The sequence below is a fragment of the Rhipicephalus sanguineus genome, chromosome 9 (assembly GCF_013339695.2).
Source record: "Rhipicephalus sanguineus isolate Rsan-2018 chromosome 9, BIME_Rsan_1.4, whole genome shotgun sequence".
NCBI classification, from domain to species: domain Eukaryota; kingdom Metazoa; phylum Arthropoda; class Arachnida; order Ixodida; family Ixodidae; genus Rhipicephalus; species Rhipicephalus sanguineus.
In genome coordinates, this window is record NC_051184.2 from 65,957,647 (window position 1) to 65,970,926 (window position 13,280).

Sequence of the window (13,280 nt, forward strand, 5' to 3'; positions counted from 1 at the left end):
TTGTGTATGTGTGGCCTGATAAAACAAATAAACTGTCATTATAAGGAACATGCACATTTGGTGGCTTTACCACACCCGTACATAAAATGACATTGAATTCCTCACTTATATAATTGTTGTACTATAACGACATTCTTTTCGACTAGACCTGTCACTTATCTTTGTGCTTTAGCTTTAACTTTAACAAGATTTGACACTATCTCTGCGTATGATGGTGCAGTTAGCTTGAGTTTAGCACAATATCTGCGAGCCAGCCATAGTAATTTTAGCTGTTTCCTGTCAACTCTGAAGCACAAAAGAAAAAATGGTGCTGGCTGCATTGAGGTAGTTGAATATTTCCTGATGGGAGCATTACTAGTTGAAAGTTATCCGTATAGCTTATTTTTTACACTATAAAATCATATGTGGGAATATTTCGGTTGAACCACACTGCACAAACTATGCCATCAAAAGTAGGCTTTTTTTTTCGGTCTGAAAATTGCATTAAATAACAGTTGACATTAGATCTCTCTTTTTGACATCGCACAAATGGCATAATTGAAAGCATTAGCGAGTCCATTCCTTGTCTTTGTGTGACAATGTGGCACACATTAATCTAAAATTTTATTGCCTCTATCGCATATAGGCAATAAAGATGTATGCATCACCACTGAGGAGGTAGTAGTGCATTTTTATTAATTTAGGAGGTTAATATGGCTCCAGCCAAGTTTAAGAGAGCCCGACGTAAGAATCAACCGACGTCATTTTTTAACCATCAGTGGTCAAGATTACAGTGCCTACAAATCATCTTCCCACAGAAACTATTGGAAAAATTACAAGCGCAGCGTCATGAAGTACTCATCCTAAACAGATCTGTGCAGACTATTAGAACAGAATTTGACGCTATACTTCCCAAGAATTTCAAACATTTTCCCAATAGGTATACCTAAATTGCATTTTTGAAGACCATTTGTCAAATTTAGAAACAACCATCGGTGACAGCGACTAATGCTCAGTTTGTGAAGGAAAGGCTGGGTTGGTAATTGCATCATTATCTCTGGATTGGTCTTTTTCGAGTCGTTTAGTGGGCTTTACGTCTATTTATCACGCGGAATTACTTGCAATTGTTTTAGCTTTACGCATATTACCCTGGTCAGTGTCGGAAGCCGTCATTCTGACAGACTCTCTGTCTGTCTGTTCTTCATTAACTGCATCAAATTTTTCAGATAATTTAGAAGTATTTTATTCTCTTATCGCAAGACATTTACGTCTTATTCGCTTGGTGTGGGTACCAGGTCACAAAGGTTTAACCCTCAATGAATATTGCGGATGCACTCGAAGTAGCATCACACGATGGTCCCATGACTTCTATATTGCCAACGTTGGCGCTTGCCTCTGCGGCGCGACTTGAAAAGTTTGCCACGTCGGATATCTTTGCCAAGTCTGCTTTGTCAACATCCGAGTTTCGTCATCATAATTATCTTTCGAAAAATCGGTGGCGCTCCACTAGCAGGGCAGGAATATCAGTTACGGGAATACGATGCCTAGTCCCCCCACTGAAATTTTACCTACACAGGTCCGGTCTTGTGCAGTCACCTATATGCCCGCACTGCAATGAGAGTGAACCTCTGCATCATTTCTTCTTAACATGCAGATTGTTTACCGATCAAAGGAAAAGACTTCTAGACGAAACCCTTTGTAGGATGGGCCTAAATTTATCGCTTCCGGTGGTTCTTTCCCTTGGTGCTTCCATACTGGTTTCAGCGGCAGGAACGTTTGCGATGCCGTATGGCATTTCCTACGTGAGACAAAGCAAACTGAATGTTAAGGTCATCTGAATTCGGCTTAATCTTTTTTTCTTTTCCTTAATTAGGCTAATGAGCTATTTCAAAAGTATATGTACTTCTAAACAATTTTATTTATATAACAAGGCACCGCCCGGCCGTTTCATGGCCGATCCCCCTCGCTGGGTTGCGCCAGTTTACTAAGAATCGACCGATCAACCAACCAATCATCATCACCAGCAGAGCACATGCGTGGTGACCTCGATCGCACGCGGCCACGAGACACGTCGGCAGCCGTTCCATTTCTTGTTCTTAGCTGTCTCCAAGGAAGAAAGCAGCTGAAGACGCGGATCGCCTCCCGAGCGGAACCAGCAAGTTCACGCGAACGCCGCAGTTCTTGGCGCCCGCAGTCCGGCGGGACAGCTGTAAGAGACTGCTATGCCAAAGAAGACAGGGCGGTGGAATCAGCAGCCGGATCCGCCGGCCACGTCGACGACTCTGGGCCAGAACGGGCGCCCCCAGTGCCAAGCGGACGCCTTCGCTGATTCGCGAAGACTTCGCCGAACCCGAGAACCAACTTGGACCGCTATGCGTGGCCGCTATTCCGGCTTCGTCCGACGTGCAGGAAGACCGCGTGGAAGACCCGAAGAGCGGCAGAACAGGTCCCCCTGCCGACCGACGTCGACGCTCCGTCCACCACCGAAGGTCCGCCCGTTCCCGACCGACGACCGCTGCTGCTCACCGGGATTCCGAAGCGTGGGCGTCGTCTATCGTGGTTGTACACGTCTTCTGCTCCCCCGGCAGGCCCTCTGGTTCAAGTGCAGCGACGGTCCAGAGCCGGCGCGACTCGTGCTTTCGGTTCGGGGTTCCAGAGGACGGCAGTGTGAGGATGGAGAGAAGTCGGACACGGTCCGCCCAGACCACCCCCCAGCAGCGCGCCGCCACGGCTAGACGGTCGGCGCAGCTGCATCTGCCACCCAGCCCGCTCGACGTAGACTGGCTTCGCGAAAGGACCATCCTGAGCGGAGCGCCTTTTCTACGCGACGCGTGGTGAAGTGGCGCATCGGCGTCGGCGGCTGCGCTGAGACTAGTGGTCGGCGGGGCTGAGACGATGCGCGCGTCGCCGTGGCCCATGGTGAGATCGAGACATGCACAGTGTGCCGTCACCGTGAGGGCCGGAAGGCTCGCGTATCGGCGTCGGCATAGTCGCCTGCCGACACTTCCACGGCGTTCTCGCCATCAAATGCGAAAATAAGCGTTGGCTTTGTACCACTGAGGCGCCACAAGAAAATGACGTGGACGTTACATCGATTGTGCGCCTTTTTATTGCTGAAATAGATTAAGAACATTCGTTAATTTGTTTATGTAGATTTCTTCATAATTAAAGGCATCGACTAGTATGCGTGCTTCTTGTACGTTATTTTAGAACGATGGAGGGAATGGATCTAGGGCTCGTTTTCTTTGTTGGACACGGCCTAATGAATCCAAGGAAGGCATGGGAGACATAATTATAGTCTTTTATGTGGGATATAGTAATTATGATGCAAATGTAAAACTAAATTGGACGAAACGACAACTTTCCGCCGTACAACCTCCGGATAAAGGCCGAGACAGACGGTACGATTTTCCATGCGATGCGACGTCCGACGCGGCGGTGCGGCAGCCGTATGGTGGCGGTCCGATGCGATGAAAGGTCACCATTCCGGCTGCTGCACCGCCGCGTCGGACGTCGCATCTGATGGAAAACGGCCTTAACGCGTCGGATGGTGTATCAATTGAGCTACAGCGGCGGTCGTCCTCCCGTCAACTTTAGTGGGTACGTGACGCCAGTTGGCAAAACAAAGTGTTCCACACGCGCCGTCAGGGTACAAGCGGTGCTGGCTAACACTGGAAGGTCCCATGCACTGGAATAGGCGTACGCATGGGGGGGGGGGGGGGCGGAAGTGAAGCCCCCCCCCCCCTAATCACCTAAACGGGGCGCCAATTCTGCCCTACACCGTTGCTTAGTCAGCCCTTTCACGTCATTTTTTCAATGCGCAGGGTTTGGCTACGCATGTTTTAGAATTAAGTGCGAAGCATTTCTTAGCGAACCAAAGGCACTTTGACCGTTTCTATCTATCTATCTATCTATCTATCTATCTATCTATCTATCTATCTATCTATCTATCTATCTATCTATCTATCTATCTATCTATCTATCTATCTATCTATCTATCTATCTATCTATCTATCCGCCTACGTCTTGGCGCTCTCATGGGAGTTTCCTCCGCTTGGTACATACCAGAATTCGCCTAGGAAGACGTGAATGTATGACGAACACGATCCTCAGGTCATGAGATGAATAACATCACATTACCTGTCGCCAAGGAGGTTAAAGAAAAATTTGCTGGAGTGGCGATTATTGCGCAAGAGTGAAGCCGTGCCCACCACAATATGGCGGCTGCGCCCGCCATCTTAGTAGGGGCATGATAAACCGTCGGCGTTTGGCGAAGGAAAGCGAGCGTTTTCCTCGCATGCCAGACGAGTTCAATATGGCAACTTTTACGGGTCAAATACAGCTCTAAGTGTGTCTTTGTGCTACTAGTTTTCGATTGTAAGCCTCAAAGTCACGGCAAATTTTTTTTGGAGATCAATCGCCAATACTTCCCTCGACGGGTTACTTGGCAACAACGATCTTTTATTTTATAATTAACCTTGTACTTAGACTAACAGATCAAAACCATTTGATCTCTAAGTAGGCACCACCAGAAAAGAGCCCGTTTCCGAGCTCTTTGGTGGGCAAAAGCCGGCTTCACTTTTGCTGGCAAGGCGTTGCGAGAGCTTCCACTCCAGAATTTTTTTTAAACCTCCTTGCCTGTCGCGTACGTCGTGAAATCCTATCCACCAGTCACGTGCGGCACTTACCCGCATACCGCGGCCCATGGTGTTCGGGCATGAAGTGTAATCCTCAGTCTATTTTAACCAATACTTTGGAAATCTTAGCCCGACACTGTGAAGGAGCCTGTATCACAGAGAAAATGCGGTGCGGGGGTCAGCGGTGTTGTCGATGGGTGAAAGACCCTGTGTTTAGAAAAAAATATTGTATCACAGTCTGATTAACATCAATAACAATTTAACATAACGTTTGCTTGCTAGAAATACGTTCACGAGAAAGACAGAACAGAATTAAGTAACCTGGAGATAAATAAACACATAAAACGACATGGAGGCAGCACATTTACAACGTCACAAAAAGCTATATACGCACATTACATGGTAAAACAGAACACAAATAAAATTCAAGCCATTGAAGCAAAGAACAGTGAGACCAGCACTTGATCACGGAGTCAAATTCATCTACCCAGAGAATTAACAGCCACCGTTATTTGTCTGGGTATCCTGGCATTTTTTATCACGGTAGTTAATTAGCATCGTCGCTTCGACTAACGATATAAAACTACTTTTAAGAGACGTTAACTTTCCTTTATATCCTTTAGGAGAATATGACAAAATATTATGTACTAAATACCGGTACCTGTAACTTTGAAAGAAGTCTATTCAGAGATGGGGCCAATGTATTCAGACACACATTCCTTTGTGGAACTTCTAATCCAATCTAGTTCTAGTGGATATATATATATATATATATATATATATATATATATATATATATATATATATATATATATATATTCGAAGGTCGCAGGTTCGGTCCCTGCCCGCGGCAAGCTATCTTTTCGTCCACTTTTCTTTCTTCACATTTACCTTACATTTACTACTAAAAACATCCCCTATACTTTCCTTGGCATTATTGTCTGTTAGTTCTCATTAATATTGTGTATAACAAAGAAAACGAGCCCTTGAAATTAACAATTCTTTCCTTCATATATATATATATATATATATATATGTGTGTGTGTGTGTGTGTGTGTGTGTGTGTGTGTGTGTGTGTGTGTGTGTGTGTGTGTGTGTGTGTGTGTGTGTGTGTGTGTGTGTGTGTGTCTGTGTGTGTGTGTGTGTGTCTGTGTGTGTGTGTGTGTGTGTTGTAAGAATACGTTCAATATCGCTACTGCTGAACCAGCTGAACGTCCACCACCAATAGGGTCACCGCCATGCTATAAACAACCAGCTCGACGGACTGGAGACTTCGTGAACTCGTTGGCACGCGCGAGACACGTCGACGTTGGCCGTTCCATTTCGTGCTCTCCGCGACCTGCAGGTCTTCCGAAATCGACGACGGGTGTCTACGGAACGCAAACCACAAGAACGCACGACCACTTGCCGCTGCGACGAAAGCGCGCCGCCAGGGAAGACGGGCCCACCAACAAGAGGCTGATTACCACTGTCTCGATGACTGCGCCGAGGCAGAAGACCGCGGGCTCACCAGTGCCAAGCGAACGCCAGCGACGCCGACTTTCGAAGACGTCGCCCGGTAGAAACAGAAACAAACCGTGACCGTCATACTACGTTGGCGCAACGCCGGCGTCGTCTGAGGCTTCGTACCAGGACTGCGAGGAAGACCGGAAGACTGGCAGAACGAGTCGTCCCGACCGAAGTCGACGCTCCGTCCACCACCACCGAGGACCGGAAGGAACCATCGAAGAGCGACGCCGCCTGCTGCCCGTAGCCACTGCGGTTCCGAAGCATCGGCGTCGCCGCTCGTGGTTCCTCCACACGTTCTACCGTTCTACTCTTCCGACAGGTATACTTTGTTGCAAGTGTGGCGACGGTCGGGAGCCGCGGCTGTAGCTCTTCGTTCGGGGACCCCACCAACAGCGACGCGTTGAATGGGGATGGCGAGATGTCTGCGGTGCCCCGCCCACTCCCACGCCAGCACCCGTTTGCACTCGGGACCTGTCCGCGGCGTCGCGTGAAACGTCGCCGCCAAGTCAATAGCGGTGCGGTATTACCCCGGTCGTCTGTACGGCGACCCTATCCCGTCTCTTGCGCTCGAGGACGTCGAGGACGGCGGGTCAACGCTCGGTGAACACGCGCTGACGCAGAACGCCGACGGCAGACGTTCCGGGAAGACGTCGTCGCGAAGACCCGAGATGACGTTCTGCGAGGACGGCCGAGGCCAGAAAACAAATAAGTGAATGCTGTTTAGTCGAGGCCTCGTTGTTCATTTCGAACTATGCGTGTAGGAGGAACGCTCGTATTTTTTACGTTTTGTGTTATGTTCATACGAGTGATTGAAGTATATATATATTCCAAGGGTTTTCGCTCTCGAATTTGCGATTTCTTTGTTTTTGCACTTGTGCGTTGCACCCATATGCTTGGCAATCATGCTTGACACTCATATGCTTCGCCCCATGCCCGCCTACCACGGTCCACGGAATGCGAGTATGCGTCACGAGTGATTCACAGTATATATCAACGGAACAATGAGGAGAATAGACTATGGAAATATTCGTGCGATAGCGCTAATTAAGCCCATGTCGCAGAAAGTCCCGATAGACGCAAAGAATAGAAATCACGGTTCCAGGCGGAATCCATTCTAGTCTTTCAGTTTGCATGGCAGTCAAGCATCCCACGACACAGCCACAACGGTACTCGAAACTGCTTCGGAATAAGACCTTGCACAGGCGTCATATCTGGGCAACGTCAATCGTGGCTGCAGTATTGCCAAACCGCTTAGATAACAATAATACAATCTTGTCACGGGGTCGTGACGTTGACGAGGACGACAGTCGGCGTGTTCCAAGATTGGATTGGAAAAACTTTATTTACGTCCTGCAGAACGCGCTCAGCGCGTAGCGGGCGTCTCCCACGTAGGGACCGACAGAGAATACCTGGCGGCCGCCTCGTGGGCCTGCTGGACAGCCCATTGCTGGTCGGCGAGAAGCGAGCTTCTGAGGGACGTCTCCCACTTGTGTGAGGTAGAGCCGGGATGAGCGTTTCTACACTCCCAGAGCATGTGTGTGAGTGTCGCCGTGTGTCCGCACGAGGGGCACGTGTCGCTGGGGTACGCGTCGGGATAGAAAACATGAAGCTTGGCGAGGTTTGGATATGTGTGCGTTTGCAGTAAGCGTAGGGTTAGCGCCTGCGGCCTGCTAAGTTTCGGATGCGGGGGCGGAAAAATGCGGCGTCCAAGGTAAAAGTGTTTTGTGATGTCGTTATACGTAATGGGTGCGTCCCGGTTGGCTTCTAACTCGGCGAGATGAGGTTTCCCTGTGACGGCGCGGTCGGTAAGCGCGCGCGCTGCGTCGTGGGCGATCTCGTTGACGAAAACTATTTATTTGAGTGAACTTGTGTCGGGGAAATGAAAAGTGAAACTACAAGCAATATACGCTGTACACAGCGGCGAACAGAGCGTCGGCCGTCGATAATCTGATCCGTGGTGAGGCGCATCGGCATTTATATATACATGCGGCATCGAACGCGAGCCGTATCGCTGGTGGCCGCGTGAGTTCCAGAATGAACTCAACTGTTCGTGTTTGCGCGCTCAAGCCTATGAGAAGATTCTAAAATAATCTGGAAGATTCTCGGACATTCGGGCGCGGTTTTTGAAGCCGGTTACAGAAAGGCAGCGAAAGAAACGCGGGTGGCAATACATGAACTCCTATACGACCCAGCAAGCTATATATAGTCAAGCGCTGCTCGACCCCGGAGCAATAGGCTCCTGCTGACAAGCACTTCATCGCACCGTAACGATCGTTTCGTTTCGATAAAACTGACGTATATATGCTGTACCGACCTTGCATCGAGCCATGAGCTATCCTTTAGGCGCCAGTGAAGCTGGCGTGACTGATCAGCCCTCGATATGCCCACAACTACTTAATTTACACAACGCGTCGTCGATCCACGTTTTAACGATTGGCTCAACGCAGTAAAAAAGTTTCGACACAGGCAGCTACTCGCCGACTGCTTCGCATGACATCGATTCCTGAAATGCGTGGGATCTGCCGGAATTATTTTAAAAAAAATTAAAGCAGCTTCGCGCCAGTGGTGCCAAGCCTGAAGGAGATGCGGAGCGGGGCGACCTGCCTCGTTTCTCTATTTTTTCTGCTTCTTTTTTCATTTCTTTCTTTCTTTTTTTTCTCTTCTATTTTTTCCTTATTTCCTATGTCTCTGTTTGTTTTTATTCCTTTCTCTCTATTAAAATTTCTTTCTCTTTCTTCCCTTTCTTTCTATCTCTTTCTCTGTTTATTTCGTAGTAGAACAGCGCCGGCGAAAACAACAGACCAGACGAGGAGAAGGACACGTAACTCTTCTCTGTCTTTCTATAATTTTCTTTTTTCCCTTTTCTGTCTCTCTGTTTCTCTCTTTCTCTTTCTATTCTATCTACTTTCTCTCTCTCTCTCTCTCTGTACTCGTTCTCTCACCCATCATAGTTATTAAATCCCACGCCGGACAATTCGGCGCACGTGTTCTGGGAGCGAAGCAGAAGAGGATGAAGAGAGCGCGTGCCGTTTCATGATGATGTTAGCTTTCTGTCGGCTCTGCACGGCATAACTAAAACCTGCGCCGGTGCGGGAAGCAGATCTGGACCACCTTCTGTGGACATGCCCTGGGCTACGAGCGGCACGTCGACGCCATGCCTGCGGCGTGCGGAGCTTCAGCACACCAGGCCGCCTGACTTGCAGCGATGAATATACGGTCCGAATCATAGGAACTTCCTGCATTCATGGAGGAAACACAGTTGCACAACTGTCTGTAATGTGTGTTGATGCCGTAGGGCAAACTAACGCAATAAAAAAAAGAAACAGCTCCGCAGCGAAACAGCCAGCTAGCCCATACGCTCAATCATATATTAATCATCGTCACCAGCGCACGTGTGTGGTGACCTCGATAACACGCGCACACTAACACGCGCACACGAGACACATAGGCAGTCGTTCTATTTCGTTTTTGATCGGGCTCCGTGGAAGCAAGCAGCTGAAGACGCGGATTGCCTCCAGGAAGCAGCCACCAAGTTCACGCGAACGCCGTAGTCCACGACGCCCGCAGTCCGGCGGCACAGCTCTGAGATTACGCTGCCAAAGAAGACAGGGCGGTTGAATCGGCAGCCGGATTCGACGGCCACGGCGACGACTCTGCAGGGGCCAGAACGGGTGCCCCCGGTGTCCAGGGGACGCGAGGGCTCACTTGCGAAGACGTCACCGAACCCGAGAACCAACCTGGACCGCCATGCGCCGCCGCTATAGGCACCCTGCAATGCAGTTTCCGAGATACGATGGTAGCGCCAGAAAACACAGCCTAGCGAGTAGACACAGCAAAATCGAGTGTCTATCCTCCGCATCCTCTATGTTCAGAAACGCTCCTTGACTTGAACGTGACTTGCCATCGCCTCAATGCAGTGAGTTTGAAACGCGTTTGTAGCGTTTCTGCTGCCTTGGCACAGCCTGAAAAGAGCGCGTTCTAAACGCGTTTGTGCTGCATTGAAGGCGGTGGCAACATCCCTGAGGTGATTACGAACGCACGTAGGAAGCGTTCGTTGAAAGAGGCGCCCAGAAGGGAGACACTTGAGCGCGTCGATGTGTCCAGCGAGCGTTTCATTTTCTTGGTATCCCTGGCGGCTGGTGCCCTCAACACTCAGGCGTTCGATAAGAGCTCCATCGCGCCCTCTGGTCAGTGACGGGTGCCTATTCCGGCTTCGTCCGACGTGGAAAGAGACCGCGTGGAAGACGCGAAGAGTGGCAGAACAGGTCTTCCTGTGGACCAAGGTCGAGGCTCTGTCCACCACCGAAGGTCTGCCCATCCCCGACCGACGACTGCTGCTGCCCACCGGGGTTCCGAAGCGTCGGCGTCGTCTATCGGGGCTGTACACGTCCTCTACTCCCCCGGCAGGCCCTCTGGTTCAAGTGTAGCGACGGTCCTGAGCCGCCGCGACTCGTGCCTTCGGTTCCGGGTCCCAGAGGACGGCAGCGTGAGGATGGAGACAAATCGGACACTCTCCGCCTACACCGCCGCGACGTCTAGCCATTCGGTGCAGCTGCATCTGCCACCCAGCCACCTCGACGCAGACTGGCGTCGCGAAAGGACCAATGTGAACGTGCAGCACCGTTTCTACGTGGCGCGTGGCGAAGTGGCGCATCTGCGTCGGCGGCTGGACTGACACTATAGTGGTCGGGGCTGAGGCCATGCACACCTCACCGTGGTCCATGAAGCCGAGACATGGACAGCATGCCGTCCCCGTGAGGGTCGGAAGGCTCGCGTATCGGCATCGGGAAAGACGCCTGCCGATGCTTTCCCGGCGTTCTCGCCATCAAAGGCGAAAGGGAGTGTCGCCTTTAGGCCACCGAGGCGCCACAAGAAAAAGATGTGGACACTACGTAAAATATGCGCCTTCCTATTGCTCAATTAGATCAAGAGCATTCGTTCATGTTTTAATGTATCTTTGTTAATAATTAAATGTTTCAAATCGTACTTGCTTCTTGCACGTTGTTCGGAGTGTACTTGAAACGCCGGCCCGAAAATTGCACGCGATAATTATTCGCCCAGTGTTAGATTTCTATAACAGCAATTTGTAAGGCAGAATGGTAGCCAGGATTCTATTATATAGAGAGAATGCAGGGTGCAGCCCATCATCAATACCAGTGCTATTTGCATATTCACCATGGACCCATGGATGCTGGACCTTTGTCGTGGGTATGGGCAAGGTTGTGCATCAACTCACTCTGACCGACCCGCGAGTCTGACGGCGAGTCCAGCGTAGTAGCAGTTCCGTGAGCTTGAATGAACTTGGCTCTGTAGAATTTGGACAACTCAACCATGCATGGGGCATGGTTGAGTTGTCTAATGCAGCAGGCTGGGGAGCGACGGGTCGATGGTTCGAATTTTTTTCTTCTGCTTTATTTTTCTTTGTGCCTTGTGTGTATATATATATATATATATATATATATATATATATATATATATATATATATATATATATATATATATATATCCGGGGCATGACGGCGACGGCAAAAATCAGCCGAGACTCGAGAGTGTCCATATAATTGCTATCGCAATAAAATGGAAATTTCTTTGCAGTTTATTTGCCATATTTTACCTGTTTAAAAGTTACAATACTCATCCGTACATGTCTGACGACGCAAAGTGGCCGGCATATAAGTAAATAAATAAGTAAAACAAGTACGTAGAATAACAGGAAACGCCGACCAAGGTAAAAACACAAATTTAAAACTACATGTGGTTTAAACTGGCTACTTAGAAACCGAACGGTATTATGTTTAAAAATTATACAAAACCTTCACTGTAATATTTTTTTTTTCGACAATGGGGACTCCACATATACAGAAACGAAAATGACAAGCGTTGACTCGCACGCGCGCTCTCTAACTGTTCTCGTTGGCTCGTGCACACGAGAGACACGTCGACGGTCGTCATTCCATTTCGTGCTCTTGACGACCCTCGCTTTGCTGAACGGTCTTCCGAAATCGGCGACGGTCGCCTCAAGGACGTCACGAAGAAGGCACGCCACCGACGCAATCGGGAAGTACTACAACTGTGGGAGGTAGTATGCCTCCAGAGAAGTCTAAGCGGTGGAATCGGCATCCTTTTATGATGACTCCGAAGCAGAAGAGCGGAATAAGCCCTGATACCGAGCCAACCGAGCGAACGCCATGGAACGCCAGGAGTACCGACTTCCGAACGCGTCGGCAAGCCGATAGCAAGCGGGACCGCTATGCGTCGCCGCGATTCCAGCTTCGTCCGAGGCGTCCGTGTCAGAATAAGCCTCGCCGACCGACGTCGACGCTCCGTCCACCACCGATCGAGGATCTGCCCTTCCCCGAACGACGACGCCTGCTGCCTACCACGACAGGGATTTCGAAGCATCGGCGTCGTAGCTTGTGGCTCTGCGCGGCCTGCTCCTCCGGTCCACGGGCAGCGACGGTCGAGAGCCGAGGATTGATGGGTGCGGTTTCGACCGACGGCTTCGCCTCAGAATAGCCGGCACGAGACGGCCAGCCACGTCAGCATGGCTGCGCCCACCATCGAGCCGACTCGTCGTAGCTTGGCTCCGAGATAGGACCACCGGGTACGGAAGCACCGTGGCCAACTAACGCTGGGCGCGACTACTCTGCTGCTGCGACTGCTGAATGGCGAACACAGAGCAGTAGGCATAGTAGGCGCTGTTTTCGTCCGTGGCCCCGTCGTGCTATGACAAAGAAGGCCAGGCTGTGGCGTCGAGGATCGACAAACTTAGAAAGCATGAGTGGCGTTTGTTTCTTTTAATGCATGTTAAGAATTAAACGTTTCTATTGGAAGATTGCGTGTGCGCTGTCATTGAAATATAACGCGTATGTACACTTATTCTACTTGGCTGCTGAGTCTGCTTTCACAGTGAAGCCGCCTTTGTCTAGCGTGTGCAGTCGTCGAAGTCGTCGTTGTAGTAGTAGTAGTAGTAGTAGTAGTAGTAGTAGTAGTAGTCAGGGGCGTAGCCAGGGGGGGTTGGGGGGGGGGGATTTTGGATGTGGATATATACACGCACACATACAAACGCACGCACGAACACGCAAAAAAAATCACAGCATATCCACGGAGTGAATGATGATGAGTGGGCGAAGCTGCGGAGGTTCATCGGTAAAC

The 13,280-nt window shown here is 49.9% G+C and overlaps 1 protein-coding gene across 1 annotated transcript; it reads left to right on the forward strand.

The window, feature by feature from the left end:
• The first annotated feature begins 1,760 nt into the window (after positions 1 to 1,760).
• LOC125759941 (uncharacterized) lies at positions 1,761 to 11,104 on the forward strand. The gene is made up of 3 exons (XM_049419460.1): positions 1,761 to 1,781; positions 2,080 to 2,425; positions 10,391 to 11,104. Exons 1-3 carry the CDS (start codon positions 1,761 to 1,763, stop codon positions 10,798 to 10,800), a joined length of 777 nt encoding a protein of 258 aa, XP_049275417.1. The 3' UTR covers positions 10,801 to 11,104.
• Positions 11,105 to 13,280: the final 2,176 nt, after the last annotated feature.

What these genes read in the sequence shown, in the direction of transcription:
- LOC125759941 (XM_049419460.1), top strand. Translation starts at nt 1,761, where the DNA reads ATGCCGTATGGCATTTCCTAC. An exon ending in TGCCGTATGGCATTTCCTAC is followed by an intron (nt 1,782 to 2,079) that starts GTGAGACAAAGC and finishes TCTTGTTCTTAG; the next exon opens with CTGTCTCCAAGGAAGAAAGC. An exon ending in CCCGAAGAGCGGCAGAACAG is followed by an intron (nt 2,426 to 10,390) that starts GTCCCCCTGCCG and finishes GTGGCAGAACAG; the next exon opens with GTCTTCCTGTGGACCAAGGT.